The sequence below is a fragment of the Syngnathoides biaculeatus genome, chromosome 18, assembly GCF_019802595.1.
Source record: "Syngnathoides biaculeatus isolate LvHL_M chromosome 18, ASM1980259v1, whole genome shotgun sequence".
NCBI lineage: Eukaryota > Metazoa > Chordata > Actinopteri > Syngnathiformes > Syngnathidae > Syngnathoides > Syngnathoides biaculeatus.
In genome coordinates this window covers 12,273,440-12,289,236 of record NC_084657.1, presented here as the reverse complement: position 1 = coordinate 12,289,236, position 15,797 = coordinate 12,273,440, and the positions used below count along the sequence as shown (strand labels likewise).

Sequence of the window (15,797 nt, the reverse complement as noted above, 5' to 3'; positions counted from 1 at the left end):
CGTTGCGCACAGCCAATCACATGGCGATATTCCTGCACAAGGCCCGCCTTTCTTCCGAATTGGACGAATTGTAGCGAAGGAGGGAAACTTCCGTTCCCGACACGCCAGCACGTCCATTGTACAAGGCGATCATTGCGATTTCAACGCCACGTTTGTTTCCCAAGATCTCAAAAAGTTGCTTCGCCCGTCGCGTTTCATCTTTAGCCACCACGGAGTCGTTGGGGGGTTGCTGTCATAGGAGACACGCGGCCTGTTTGGGCAATAGCCAGTCCACCTTGCGCTCAGGCTAACTAGCCGGCGCTAGCTGCACGTTAGCCGGCCGCGGTTGGTTTGGTCGAGACGGGGAGCATGTTACGAACTTGCGTCGGAGGAATTCGACTTTGAAACGGTCTCGCCCGAATTGGAAATTCCACGCGCACTTTCGAAAGGTGCTTTGTTGCTCGTCATTATTCTTATTTTTTGTCTTCATCTGTGATTAGAAGTGACTCCCTCGTTCCAGGATGAATGGTTTCAGCACCGAGGAGGACAGCCACGACGGGCCGCCCGCGCCGCCCCTCTACGGCCAGAGCTGCTGCCTGATCGAAGACGGCGAGCGCTGCGGCCGCTCCGCCGGCAACGCCTCCTTCAGCAAGCGCATCCAGAAGAGCATTTCGCAGAAGAAGCTCAAGCTGGACATCGACAAAAGTGTGAGTGGAAAAAAGACAGTTTAAAAAATGGGAATAAAATCACTACAATAGTTGATTTTCGGGCCACTTTTCCCTGCTGAAATTGAAACTGGATGTTAGCCGGTTGATTGACAGCTAACGTTAAGCTAACTCTAAAAAAAAAACAAACGTGTTTACTACTGTATTTTTTTATTTTTTGCCACGTTTGTTTACACTTCGGTCAAACCATTTTAATTAGTTTAGTTTATTCAGGGTGATTTTTTTTTTTTCTCCCTAAAGTAAAGTTAGCTAACGTTTGCAACGTTAGTTGACCAAACTGACAGCAGGGGCAACTTTAGCCCAACTTTCCAACATGGACATATTGTGAAAACTTTTTTTAAAAATGACATTGCTACACTCTCGAACCTTTTGAGTTGAGCTTGACGTGTACTCTGCATGTACGGGTGTTCCAACTCCCAGAATGTAACGTGCTTTGTGAGGATTGCTCTTGGGAAAAAACTAGAATCACACTACGAATAGACAGAGATGTGGGTGATAGTGCATGGCGTACGTGTAAAAATGCTATGATACATGGACAATCGGATACTGAGGACATCTTAGCGGTGGTAAGCTATTTGTGGAGCCATAGCTCGGGTAGGTTGCACCTACGACCCCTCCGACCGCTCCCAAAGATCCAACCACATTCGTTTCCAGGCAGTATGCGTTTTAAGCGTCTTGCCCAAGGACAGATTGGCGACATGCGCTTGGGTGTGGATACAAACCGCCAACCCTCCAGTTGCAGGGCATACGCTGCGGTGCAACGTCACCCCAACGTCTTGACGACAGTGTTTCGCACCCCAAATACATGTGAATTTTGATCATTTTGTTTCACTTTATGCCAACATTATTTGCAGTCTTTTGAAATCGTAACATGCATGTTGTGTTGAAAATATTAGTAGCCGTCCATCCATCCGTTTTCCAAGCGACTTGTCCTCACAAGGTGGACCCTGTCCCAGCTAACGTCAGGCAACAGGCGGCGTAGACCCCCAACTGGTCACAAACAACCATTCACAGTCACATTCACACCTACAAACAATTTAGTCAATTACCCCCTTTTACAAAAAAAAAAGCCGTTTGTTTTAAAGTAAGACTATTTTTTTTTCCGACAAATGAGTTTGGAGCCTAGAAATGCAAAGAAGTTTAGGGGCTGTTTATAGAGCACATAATTCTTTTTTTTTTTTTTCTGCTACAGAAAACTGCCCAAGAATGATTTGGACACAGTAGTGTATGACTCAAATACCAGCTGATGTTGATTTTGTTTCAAGCTTCGGATAAGGTGAAAATGCGCTACAGAGCGAACTGCTTTTCTACGCGGACACAGGAGGCCGTCGGAAAAACGCAGTGGAGACTCTGCACTAGTGACCCGATTGAAAGTTCACGTGCCTCTATAGTGTGGATTTCCCACTCGCGAAGCTTGTTCCCTAAATCTCCCACAGACGAGTGTGGATATTTATGTATTTATTTTAAAGCGTTGATCTACTACCGGCTACCCACTGGGCTAAATGTGCAGATTAGTCAGCAGAGAAAACATTTCTGTGACGCAGCCGCTCGGGAATGTTACACTACAGGGCACTTTTAACAGATTAATTCCTTTTTCTTTTTTTTTTCCTTTCTAGGTGCGCCATTTGTACATCTGCGACTTCCACAAGAATTTCATCCAGAGCGTGCGCAACAAGAGGAAGAGGAAGACGAGCGACGACGGCGGCGATTCCCCGGATCACGACGTGGAGGTGCCAGAGGTAATGTTTTCTCTAAAGCTGATTTTTTTTTTTTAACACATCATTACCGTTTGGGATGTTAAAACATGATCTACGTTGTCATGTTAGTCAGAAGACCTTCTGTTATGCGCACATAAAAAAGAGGAAAACACTAAATTGACCAAGTGGGTGGTTTTGTTTGTATCGCTGCATCCAATCCGGTGTGTATTCAATTAGTTTCGGCAAAAGTCTAAGTAAATCCTGTCGCTGATGCCTAAAGTGAAAGGCGTGTAATATTCTCGACAACGGATTCTATCGGTCTCCTCCCTTTCCAGGTGGACTTGTTCCAGCTGCAGGTGAACACGTTGCGGCGCTACAAGCGACACTACAAGCTGCAGACCAGGCCCGGCCTAAACAAGGCCCAGCTGGCCGAGGTGACCGCACACACAACGCCGCCGCAAATATGGCGACATCATGGATACTTAAAACAAATGACCGAAATTTCTCATGTACAGTACACATTAATCCGCGCGATCCCCTCGCACAAAAAAAATACATTTACAAAAGTTTAATATATTATACCTAGGTATGAGTAAAATGACAACACGAGTTAACATTTCTTTTTAGCCTATGCTGGTACTGATGCCTACTGGGCGGCACGGTGGATTGTAAAGTGTTGGCCTCACAGTTCTGAGGACCCGGGTTCAATCCCGGACCCGCCTGTGTAGAGTTTGCATGTTCTCCCCGTGCCTGCGTGGCTTTTCTCCAGAATGGGCACTCCGGTTTCCTCCCACATCCCAAAAACATGCAACATTAAGTGGACACTCTTAATTGCCCCTAGGTTTGATTGCGAGTGCTGCTTTTTGTCTTGACATGCCCTGCGATTGGCCGGCGACCAGTTCAGGGTGTACCCCGCCTTCTGGTCGTTGACAGACGGGATAGGCTCCAGCACTTTCCGTGACTCTTGTGAGGATAGGCGGAAAGGAAAATGCATGGATGGATAGTGCTTACTCTTACGTGAAATTCACTTTTCAGCACAGACTTGTACCCCAAACCATGTTGCCCTCATTATAGCTGTTCCCCCCCACTGTCAACTGCTGTCGTCCTTTACTTCCACTGTGTCGTAATTGTTCACAGAGATTGTTAGGCTAATTTGCCACATCGACAGGTGGACTTTTTTGCAGCTGGTTTGTGGCAACCTCCTGTAATCGGCCCGGAGGGGTTCCACGTCGGGTTGCAGCAGATGAATGGCACCGGCCAGCAAGTTGAACGTTTCCACAGACTGGCCGACGGGGGCGGGAGCGGCTTCGGGACTCGGTTTTAACGAGCCCCGCACGTCATTAATAAAGCGGCGGTCGAGAGCTGACAACCATCCAGAGCTGTGCCAGCGTCCGTAAAACTTAGCCACACTGTTTGTTTACCTTTTTTTTTTTTTTTTTTTTTTAAAAAAAAAAAAAAAGCTTGGCTTTGTCCACTAAGCTCACGTGCTGTCGAGCAAACGTCAGAAACACCTCTCAGTCAGCACCTTAAAATCTCAGCTAATAAGCTAAATAAGCATCAATTCAAGTGATTTATTCACAACATAAGGAAATAATTTTGCCCAATGACAATAAAGGTTAGAGTGACTGATAAGCAGAGCTTGGCCCCTTCCACGCTGCCAGTAAGTAGCACGGCATAGGGCGACGAAATTGGCGAGTCAATATTCTGTGGCAGGGACAGAGTTTCATCAAGTCCAGTCAAAGGTCTGTTAATGGCTCTGAAACCATAAAAATCTTGAACCGCCTCATCATATTTACACATGAAATTTATGAACTAGTTTTGGAATCAGAAATCAGGGGTAATGGGTTTTTCCAACTATTGTTGTTTGGTAAAACAAAAATGCTTGTAATAGCTCAATGTTCTCATTTTTTATGTAATTTGAAATTTTGGTACAAATTTGAACAAAAAATCCAGAGAGTTGATGCACATGATTTGCATTCGCGGGCCACATAAAATCATGTGACGGGCCAAATCCGGCCCCCAGGCCTAGAGTTTGACACCTGTGATTTAGGCCTTCTCAGGCCCACAGTTCACAAAAATGAACGCCATCCACCTCCATTTCTAGACCCCCCCCCCCCAATTTGGGCAAAACCCAGAGAAGTGGAGAGGTGAAGTGGTAGTAAAACAGGCCAAAATCCTGACTTCAGAGCGTGTGGCGCAGTGATAGACAGCAGTTGTAGTTGCAGACAAAGTGGAGTTTAAGAACCAGTCAAATCCAGTTTTTTTTTTTTTTTTTGCTGACGCCCATGTCACTCACCAGTACAGATCCCGCCTTTTAAAGCCACCCACACACACAGTCACAGATGCTACAGTGGGCATGGCGATCACAAGTGGACAGAAAGATCTGCATGTTGGTTCCATGTTAATTTTTACTAAGTTACATCATTTTTTTATCCCATTAATCAACACGATGATCAGTAGAATCCTCAATTCTAATAATAATTCCCTAGCTGCACCCCAAGTTGTTTTTAATATTTCACAGCAGACGTCGGTTTGATCGCGGCATGCCGCTCCTCCGCGTTAAATACCGCCCGCTTTTACCGGATTTCTCTGTGGGAGGGGCAGAATAATGTGAAATGACAAGGAGGGAGCGTGCCTGTGAGCGTTAAAACCTTGTCCCCTTGTGTCCTGTGCATCCGCAGACCGTGAGTCGTCACTTCAGGAACATTCCGGTGAATGAGAAGGAAACACTGACCTACTTTATTTATATGGTGAAGAGCAGCAAGAGCCGCTTGGACCAGAAGGGCGACGGTGGCGGGAAACCGCTGGACTAAAAAAATAAAACAAAATCTTATCACCACCTCCAATAAAATGGGAACAACAAACATGTCAAGACAGCACGAAACAACCAAAAACTGGATCTCCCCACAACCACCATTCGGTGTCCTTGGGTGACTTTTTTTTATTTTTTTTTTAACACAGTTACTTCTATCCATGTATAATTTTTTTTTTCCTTCTCCCGAGCATTTTCGACTCAAGAACCAGGACTCACTCGGACTTTGCTGATCGTATGTCAACTGTTACTGTGTCTTCTGAGGCAAATGTGGGGGAAAAACCCGACAGAAAAAAGACTTGCTCTCCTTTCCGACAGAATGACCCCTTTAAACTCGTCGGGAAAGCCACGGGAACGTACTTTTTTTTTTTTTTTTTCTTTTTGTAAAGTCCCCGGTTTGGACTTTGAGAGACCCGGAAAGGACTTGACATTTTGCATGTGGTCTTTTTTCCACTGAGATGCACGCCGTGTATTGAGATTGTTCGTGCTAATTGTTAGCATTGACGCTCGGAAAGCCCGTCCGGCCCAGTGTTTAGACCGATCCCTGTACAGAAATGTTTATTGCTAATTGTTAGCAGTGACACACTAAAAGCTCTTAGCCCAGCATTTAACTCTCTTGCAATCTTGCGGGTCAAATTGACCCATTGTAGGTGCACATTTTTGTCACCTTTTGGGTAATTGTGTCAGATAAACCCAAAATTGCGTGACAGCAGTTTAAAAAAAATATTTTTACAAAATGTTGTTAACACATACAGGCTGAAAGGTGTTGGGCCGGTGTTTAACCCTCATGTTATGCTGTGGGTCAAATTGACCCATGGCAAAAAAAAACATCTTTTAAAAGTTGTTAGTGTAATATCTTATCTACGTGTGTTTTTTCTCCCCCGAGCCGATGTTACAAGAGGGTTAAATAAAGCCCTGTTCCGGGGTGTTTCCAACTCATTTTTGGCACACGCCGCATCTTTTGTTATGGTTTCTCAGAAGAAAGAGAAGACTGTTATGATTGAAACCATATCCTGTAAATATGTAATCACCTCATGTTACAAATATGCAATGAATGAGCTAGTTGTGAAATCAGGAGCTAATGAAAACTGATCAGCTCGTTTTAAAATAGCAGCTGATATTTTAAAAAAAATGCAATTCTCAATACAACTAAATGTGAAAACAGTTTGTAATTTGGGGTAATTTTTAACATGATTTTGATTTCACAAGCCACTTGAAATGATACAGCGGGGCGGATCTGGTTTGGATTTTGACACCTGTGGTGCACGCGAATAGCTAGCTAGTGCTACTAGAAGACCGGAAATTTCCCCGAGTTGTGATTGTTAGTACGACTGGTTGTTTGTTTCAAAGTGTCCTGCGATCGGCTGACAGATCCTGCCTCAAGATAGCTGGAGATAGGCTCCGGCACTCCCGCCGACCCTTGTGAGGATAAGCATCTTAGATCAAGGGATGGGTCATTGTTAGCACTGACGCAAAAGCTCTTCACCCAGTGTGTAAATAAACCCTTCAACCAGGTACGACCTTCCTCGCTTGTAGCTATAATTCACCCCCACCTTATCCCTTATATTTTTTAAAACACTTTTTGGATAACTCCTCAAATTACCAAACATTATGGGAAGGTTGAAAAGAACTATGCTAACTGTTGATCAGCAGATGGCGCCATGACGCTACGCTATTGTTTGGAATGATGACATCTTGCTAACAGCGGCTAGCACAATGCTAACACCCAGTTAGGTTGCTCTTTTCTCTTAATTTTTTTTTAATTGGCAAACTGAGCGGCCTATTTATCTCTCTAAATATTAAATTCAACACTTGTTTTTCACAGCATGGACCCTTGTACACACTTTGTGGGCCTTTATTTTGCCATTGTTTCTATTGTGCTGGTATGTTAGCGTCACGTAGCTAATAACCAGCTGTTTTTATTCACACAACGGCTGGATTAACCTGTGACCTTCGTATTAGCAACGACGCTTGTATTTAAATATAGCTGCCTAGTGATGATAATAAATGTGCAGGCGTGAGTGAGTGAATACATTTACTTAATTTTACACTTTTTGTACAGAAATGAATACTGGTGCACATGCGCTTAACTCCAGCAGTACCTGGTCAAGACTCTAGGTGACAGTAGCGATCTCCAAGCCGTCATTGTCCCTTCAATTACAGTTATTTGAAAAGAGGTAAGTACTTTTACTTTCAGTTTCATTATTGCAAACTTGACATTTAACACTGAACAGCAGCAGGACAAGGAAAACACCACTTGGTGACATTATTGTTCTGCAAACCCCTTCACAGGAAACATCAAATAGGGAGATTTAACGTTTTGGTTTTATCTAGTTTAATCCCAAATTTAAAAAAAAAAAAAATGGCCCCTCTGATTTATAGAGTCGAAACTTTTATGAAATATCCCAACAAATTCAGTTAAAAACTCTTTACTCTTTTTTTTTTCATTCAAAATTGTGTCACATTAAATCTTACCCATGACCAAAACTAACAAAATACAACGTCCCTTCTCAAATTTCCAAAGCAATAATTCATCAATCGGCAATATATATATATATATATATATATATATATATATATATATATATATATATATATATATATATATATATATATATTAAAAACTAGGTTAAATTTGGTATTTTGTCGGAACAAAAAAAAAGCCACAAATTGGCGGGCATGATAAAATAATTATCAATTTATTAAACGACTTCACGTATAACGTACATTCCCATCCACGTTTCGCACAAATAATAACAAACAGTTGAAATCGTTATTATCATTATATTTTTTATCTTGTTTGGAAGCGTGTCAAGTTGCGTTTAAAGTGAACAACATTCGAGTGTGTCGATTCAAGCGGACAGTGAGCACGATGAGGTAGATTGGCATTCTTATTATACAACAAAACAATGGAAATAAAACATGTTAACGTCTTTTGCCTCAGTATGGCTTCACACTCCTTAGAAAATATCAAATGGTGTCATTTAACTTTTTTTTCAAAGGTATATTCAATTAAATGAGGTGACTTTGAGTAACTAACACATAATTGCCACGCACAAAAATGACCAAGAACTAAAATGTGCCAATACAACCCCCCCCCCAAAAAAAAGGTGACACCTCCCCAAAAATAAAGGAAATTCTACCAGATCCCCAAATAAAATTGCAAAATGGAGAGTACACGTGTTGCAATTAGCAAACTTGAAATCCCAACCCCACCCCAAAATTAATAATTTATTTTTTTAAACATAATTTAAACTATTTTTCGTGGGACGCTTGCGACACAACAAGACGGAGAGGATAAATATGATACATATTCAACAAACAGCAGGAGAGAATATTTAACAGTCCTTTTATCTTCAGATGGATGATGCGTTCATGTACAGTCGGACAAGTGGTTTTTTGGGGTTCTTTCGATGATTTTTTTTTTCTTTTTCCTGGGGAGATGGGCGTGGAGGAGGAATGGGGGGGGGGGGTTACTGGTTGAGCTCCAGAGCCCAAACCTGCTGCGGCCACCCGGTCCGGCCCTTCACCTTCTTCTCGGTACCGAACGAGTCCTGCGGTGGGCCTTCGTTCTGGAAGAAGGAGCGAAGACCACAAGTGTGTTTTACTCCCAAAATAAGCCACAAACGTCCCATACACAGTCAATATAATATTGAAAATGTTATTCCTCCACACTTGGCGTTATCTACGTTTAATGCACCAACTAAAATTACCTTTAAGTATCAGTTATTTAAAAAAAAAGTTACTACTATTATAGAAATGTAAATCAAGTAGATATTTTTGTAAAGAAACACACAAGCAATACAACATGGGAATGTATTTAATTTTTTAAAGATCTATTAACAGTTTTACAACTATTTTGTTTTTCATGGCTGCACATACGTTACGAAAAATGATAAAATGAAAAGTGATCAAAACGGTCTGGACGCACGTGACGTCATTACACTCGTTTACCGAATCTTTTTTTTTTTTTAGAATAAGTTATGATCCATTTTCGATTGTTCATCTTTAAAACATATCTGTAGATAATTGCACCCACTATAATTTTTCAGGAACATACATTATCTGCTCTGTAAAGTATTTGCGTTATTGACACGAGGATAAAACCAAATGCCATACACTTATGTTGCATAAAATAAGTGTCACACTAAAGTATATATATTTGTACATACGCATCATTTCATCTCCTAAACTACTAATCGTTTCAAGTGGTGTTGTTGACTTTTTAACCCTTGCTGCATGGACTTCCATTGCAAATCTGTTTTAAACGCAAACCTTGGAAAAAAAAAAAAGTTGGCAGAATTTTCATTTGACTTCTTTTCATAAACACAAGTTAAAAGTTCTTTGTTTTGACGTCAACTTCCAAAATGTCATTTTTTAGGTTCCTGTTTCAAATGTCAATTGTTAAACACCATTTAAAAACATATATTTAATGCAGTCCTCCATTAAAAAGCTGATAATTTATAGAATATGAAATTGATTCCATTTGTTATTATTCCCTTTGGAGCAGACCATTGCAAAAAAAATGCTTTTTCTTCTCAGATCCCAATTTTGAAATATACAGTAAACCCTGGACTTGATTTTCGAATTGAAAGTATTAATAAATAAAACAAAAGTTGGTCATGTATCAAATATGTACTAAAATGGACCAAAACCCTTCTTGAGTTTTTAATTTTTCAACGGCAGACTCTCACGAAAAATCTGCCGATTTCAACTCTTTCCTCCATTCCAAAACGGACCATATTTATTTTTTATATGTTAGCTATGAAGGAGATCATTTATGGGATATAAAATTAAATTTACCTACAATATGTGCAGCTTGTCAACGTCCCTTTTTTATCCCTATATTTTTTATGAGACTCTTTCTCAAAATAATTCTAATTTAAAACACGCGCTTAAAAAAAAAGATGCAGAATATCAAGCTAAAGTAATTTACTGGGGAACATCATGCATGCATTTTCAAGCTATCGTTTTTTCCTTTGTCAAATATTTTTATCCCAAATACTCAATTTTGATTATTCTTTTTGAAGCACTAGACTCCCCGCAGGAATGAAGCAATTGAATGCAATCCTCCGTTTGTGTTTTTCTCAGAGTGGACAATATCCAGCCTTGAATTCCGAATTCAAAGTGTCCAATTTCAAGAAAGCTTTCTTTTCGAATGTGTTCACGTCCAGAATATCAAACGGTCCAAAATGGAGTTGAGCGCCCGGTGTCAACGTCACCCCTATACCCCCCTCCCACCCCCTCGTGCACTTACCAGGTCCCTCTTCCTTTTCAGGTCCCGGTTTTCAAATTTCTTAATTTCGGCCTTGAAGCCTTCAGTGTCTCCGGCGTCCTTGGCCAGCACGTCCATCAGGTACGCGATGTAACTCGTGGCCAGGCGCAACGTCTTGATTTTGGACAGTTTGGTGTCGGCGGGCACGTTGGGGATGCACTCCCGCAGCTCGGCGAACGCCGTGTTGATGCTCTCCGTCCTCCGGCGCTCCTTCTTGGGACCCGCCGCCCGGCGCTTGGCCATGCCGACCTGCAGGCCCTCCAGGCGGGCGTGGTCGTGCTGCGAAGCGGCGGCGGCGGCCGCCGGCGTCAGCTCCGCGCCTGCCGGGTAGGGCGCCTGGATCTGGAAGTCCGCAGGCACCTCGCCGTGGTTGAGCACCCAGCCCTGGAAGTAGGGCGAGTCCTGGTGGCAGCGTTGCACGAACGGGAAGGGCTCGTGCACGAGGTGGTGGTGGTGATGGTGGTGGTGCTGATAGCCCCCGATCAGGTTCATCCTGGCCCGGCTTCTTCTGCTGCCGCTCTCGGTTGCCGTCTCGCTTCTGGACCACCTCGCCGAGTCATTCACCGCTCAGGTATGTATCCAACATGTCTGATTTGGAGAAAAACAAACGAAAAAAAAAACAAAAGTAGAATTCCACAAAGGCTGTCTGTCGACAACTCTGCCCAAGATGATTTTAATTTCCACGGTGACGCTCCACCGGTCGCTTGGAGAAACTTGACCCGGGTGAAGGTACGAGGGCCCCGGGTTTATAAGAAGTGCGCGTCCGGGAGGCAACCAATGGGGTGGAGGATGGCAAGGCGGGGCGGAGCCGTTGGAATGACGTCGGCACGGTCCGGTTTAAGATGATAAAAATGCACTTGAAAAAATGCATTAATACCTAGAAAATCTTTCTTTTTGTCACAACGGGAAGTAATCGTTACATTTAATAATAATACAAAAAAAAATCACACCGTTTCTGTTTTGTTGTGCCTTCATTTAAAATACAGCCGCAGAGTTGGCCTAAATGTTCATAACAAAAATAAGGCACAGGGTTTATTCCCACGAGGTGTACTTCATGTGATTTTCAAACAATAGTATATTATGTAGAGTGCAAATAAAAAAATAAAAAATAATACATTCAAATGTATTGTAATTTTTTTTTTAAAAAGTTGTATCAACGCTTTTCAAATATTAAATGCAAATGTATTAAAAGTTAAAAGTTAAATACAACTGAACTGTCGCTGAACACGTGTACCGGATTTTAAACAATTTTCAAAATCGCTTATCCTCAAAAAGGTCCCGGGAGTGCCAGAGCCTATCCCAGCTAACTTTGGGCAAAATGTTCAATTTTATTTTATTTTCTATTTCAAGCGTAACTGTATTTTGTGTGTGTGTGTGTTTGTATTTAACACTGTTCATTTTAAGACAAATTCGTCTTTTTGGTGAAGTTGTGACTGCATTGCAGGCGTGGTTTCTGTGCGCATGCGCATTGACTCCGCCTGCCGTCTTGAGTCTTATCTCAATTGCGTTGAAAAAGAAAACGCAACACGATCCCGTTACATTGCGTGACCTTGACGCTATTTTGAAACCATTTAGGGCCCGCGTCTTATCTAAATACAGTCGTAAATCACGCTGTGTTTTTTTTTCTTTTACCATTTTTCTTTTCTTTTTTTTTCCCATGTATATTCCATAAAAGCAGCTCTCTCCTTTACTGTGTTTACACTGCGCCACTTTGCTGCGGATTTGGACGCGTTTTCTTTTAAATAATCATCTGTCACTACTTCACGTCGAGTCTGTGAGGACTACTGGGCTACATTTTCATTTATTTTTTTCACTTTTATTGACCACGGAATAACGTGCTCGCAAGGTCACTTTTTTAGGTACACCACGGCGAAGAACCCTTTGGTGAACATAATGAAAATTTGTTTGATTTTTGGGTGGCGATTTGCCAAGGAGCCTGTTCCTAATATTTTGGCTTTGTTATTGAGCTACATTTCCCTATTTCGACACTAATATGCAGTAATTACACAGTGCTGGTGTGCCTAATATTTTGATCAGCAGTTTTTTTTTTAAATCAGTTCAGTAAAACAATAACATAATCATCAAAACAATTAAATGATGTGTTGGGATAGCTTTAACCAACTATTGTGAATAAAATGATCTTTAACATAAAAAAACAATGTGCATCGTATCTGAATGAAAACCTGTGATGTATAAATACAAAATATTTAACATGCATTATAAATAAATCATGTAAAAAATACAATAAAACAAGACGAAGAATCTATAAATATAATAAACATAATGGAAATTCATTGTTAAATCCTGAAATCATTGCATAAACCATGTATAGACATGCAGACAAAAAAACAAGGAAAAATATGCATATAAAAATGTCAATTATAACATGTAAATAAAATTGCATATGTAACAGAAAATAATAATCATCAAAAAATAAAACTGCCAAATTGTGAAGTTTAAAGTTGATAACGTTATCCAACTATTACAAAAAAACCTTTAACATTATAAAAAACCCGTGCATCATATCTAAATGGAAAATTGTGTAATGTATGAATACAAAATATTTAACATGCATGATAAATAAATCATGTAAAAAATCCCAAAGAAATAAGACAAAGAATCTATAAATATAAGAAACATAATAGAAATTCATTATTAAATCTTGTAATCTTGGCAGAAATTATGCATAGACATGCAGACAAAAAAAGAAGGGAAAACAAGCATATAAAAATTCATGATATTCTTTATACACTAAAAAGTCAATTATGATGTAAGTAAAATTGCATATGTAATAGACAATAATAATCACCAAAAAATATCACTCCCAAATAGCCAAGTTAAAATATTCTTCCTTATTCACCTTTTTTTTCTTTAAAATTTTTCAAACGTATTTTAAAAACATGAATATTCAGATATATCACATTTGATAATAAAGTCATATTTTGGGGAGCATTTGGCTCAAGAAAGGCGCCGATTATTCCGATAAAAGCGCCCCGTAAAGTGCACGTGTGCGTCACTAACGAGCCGCACTGAGTTCTGTTTCCACTTTAACGCGCCATTAACTTAGCGCGATGACTCCACTTCTCCTTCTTTCTGAATAAAAATGCCCGTCTGCTTTTTTTTTTTTTTTTTTTTTTTTTAATAGTTTCACGATTGCTGCAAATTAGCGAAATGAAGCCTTTCTTCAATCAATGCCGGCTGGGCCCCCCCTTACTTTATTTTCATCGGCGGCTCCCTTTTTATATCCATAATTTGCCCATAATCGCCTCCTAATGAAGTTAGCGCAACCTTTGTAGCTCCGCGTGTACTTATTATGTTATACTTGTTATGACTGGAATAACATATGCGCTCACGCCGGCTATTCTGATGCTAGCAAAACTTGCTAATGTTGAATTTGTTGCGTTTGGCAGATTTTTAATTTTCAAGTTGTGATTTTGTCCAAAAATTATGCAAATTTTGAAAGTCATTGTCCAACATGATTGCCGAGATTACAAAAGATGCCGGCAAAGCGCTACGTTTGTTGAAATGAAGCCCTGCAACTCATTTCAACGTAGTTCCTTGGCAGCAAGATGCCACAAGATAGCAGAAAAGCACTACTGTACTTTCTTTTCCCAAATGAAGCCCCACAACTCATTTCAACATAGTTATTCGAAGCCCAAATTCCACAAAATGGCGTCCGAGCACTACTTTTCTTCTGTAGTTTTTCACCAAATCATGGAGGAAAGGTCTCCCAAAAATTCGAACCAAAAATTTATGGTTTACTGTAGCTTCAAATTTAGTTTTTTATTGATTAAAAAATAACCACAAATGTAGCCACAATAGATGCCTTTAAATTATTTTTTTAGTACTTTTTAGGATTACATTTTTTTTCAAATTTTCCTGATTAAAAAAAGTATTTTAACAATATTGATGATGTAAATTGTCCATTATTCCGATGGTAGCGCACTTCGTAGTGCTTCAAATGTTATCCAAAACCTGCCCGTGTGCACCCAAAAGAAATTTGGCCAATTTAAAATGTTCAATCCAAAGGATAGAAATATTTAAAAAAAACCAAAACGATATTTTCCCGTAACATTTTTCAAAGTCCCGAGACTTTGGTTGCACGTTTCCTTTTCAATTTGTCACGCGAATGTTGACACGAAGCCCGCTTTCGAGATTGTCTGCGGATTGTGGCAGAGCGCGCCGCCGGCTAGCTCGTCCCCCCGTCGCTGTCAGCCTGAAGAAGTCCATGCGGCCTCCAGAAAGCAAACCTGACACTGTTGATTAAGACGTCCACTACGCAGACGTGAAATACAACCTCCACCCGCAAAACAATCTCGGCATCTTTCCGAATCGCTTCTTTCAATCTTTTATTCTCGATCCAATTGCGCCCAAACCCCCAACCCCACCCCCGCCCCCTCCGATTTGAAAACCTTCTCTTGATCTTCCTTTTGGATTTGATATCAGTCATTGGAGGTGCCGAAATGGGCGAGTTCTGCCCCCTCCCCCAAACCCCCCGACCGTCCAACATCCAACCGACCCCTCCAGCCTCTCTGCATCTCCCCCAAATCCTTTGCTGCATCGCCATGGGAAACGACCTAAATAGGTCGCAGGCGGCCATCTTGGCCATGTTATGAATTCCCCGCGTAATCGTTTGTGTCGTCGCGTCCACTTTTTCAATAGGCGCCGCTTCCCGCCTCTTCAGGGTGCTTACCCTCAACTTTTACATCTCCAAACAAATATTCGGGCCCGCGATCCAAAGTGTGTTTATCCGCCGCTACGGTACCGGCACGCTAGGCTAATTCAATCCAACGGCTTCAATTAGACACGGCGGCGGTGGCGGTTAGCTCGTCGTGCTGGGGGGGAAAAAAACGGCGGTCACGTCATGGCGGCGGTCTCCCTCAGAAGTAAAAACAAAAAAAAAGTTTCCATCCAAACGTCACAATCGTCGTCCTTCAGACGGTTGAGTCGGTACAGCCAAGACTAGCCGTGGCGCCGTTTCGACTGTATCGGGCGAGTCGACTGCGAGGGGAAAAAAAAATGGCATCATCTAAACGTAAAGTTCTAATGGGCCACCCAGCGCCAAATGTTTGCAGATTCACAAATCATTTTTGTTATTGCTTAGCAGACTCATTTGGAGTTCTTGGCCAATTTAGTTGGATTTCAGATGAAAAGCATCTACGAATTTTGCAGTTTTTTTTTAACATTCTAAAAATGTATTTTGTTGTTTTTTGGGGGAAAAAAACCTGCATATTTTGCCCATGTGCGTTTTGTTGAACATGAAACGCGTTGGCAAATTTTGTGACATTTTTTCACACAGATCACAAAGA

The 15,797-nt window shown here is 41.2% G+C and overlaps 2 protein-coding genes across 3 annotated transcripts; one reads left to right on the top strand and one right to left on the bottom strand.

Annotated features, from left to right (window-relative positions):
- Positions 1-90: 90 nt before the first annotated feature.
- Positions 91-6,941, top strand: sap30l (sap30-like). Of its 2 annotated transcripts, none has more exons than XM_061803978.1 (5): positions 91-388; positions 480-686; positions 2,321-2,443; positions 2,737-2,835; positions 5,083-6,941. In XM_061803978.1, exons 2-5 carry the CDS (start codon positions 501-503, stop codon positions 5,212-5,214), a joined length of 540 nt encoding a protein of 179 aa, XP_061659962.1. In that variant the 5' UTR covers positions 91-388; positions 480-500; the 3' UTR covers positions 5,215-6,941. The 2 variants fall into 2 exon arrangements, with proteins under 2 accessions (XP_061659962.1, XP_061659961.1); XM_061803977.1 differs by having other exon boundaries at positions 93-428; positions 500-686; positions 5,083-6,937.
- A 950-nt stretch (positions 6,942-7,891) lies between these two features.
- LOC133492059 (heart- and neural crest derivatives-expressed protein 1-like) lies at positions 7,892-11,196 on the bottom strand. The gene is made up of 2 exons (XM_061803976.1): positions 10,471-11,196; positions 7,892-8,785 (listed from the first exon to the last, which is right to left on the bottom strand). The coding sequence occupies exons 1-2, from the start codon at positions 10,978-10,980 to the stop codon at positions 8,687-8,689; spliced, it is 609 nt and encodes a 202-aa protein (XP_061659960.1). The 5' UTR covers positions 10,981-11,196; the 3' UTR covers positions 7,892-8,686.
- Positions 11,197-15,797: the final 4,601 nt, after the last annotated feature.

Coding starts and splice junctions, on each gene's coding strand:
- sap30l (XM_061803978.1), top strand. CDS start 501: ATGAATGGTTTCAGCACCGAGGAGGACAGCCACGACGGGCCGCCCGCG. Junction 687..2,320: donor AGCTGGACATCGACAAAAGT/GTGAGTGGAAAA, acceptor TTTCCTTTCTAG/GTGCGCCATTTGTACATCTG. Junction 2,836..5,082: donor ACAAGGCCCAGCTGGCCGAG/GTGACCGCACAC, acceptor GTGCATCCGCAG/ACCGTGAGTCGTCACTTCAG.
- LOC133492059 (XM_061803976.1), bottom strand. CDS start 10,980: ATGAACCTGATCGGGGGCTATCAGCACCACCACCATCACCACCACCAC. Junction 8,786..10,470: donor TGAAAAGGAAGAGGGACCTG/GTAAGTGCACGA, acceptor TCCTTCTTCCAG/AACGAAGGCCCACCGCAGGA.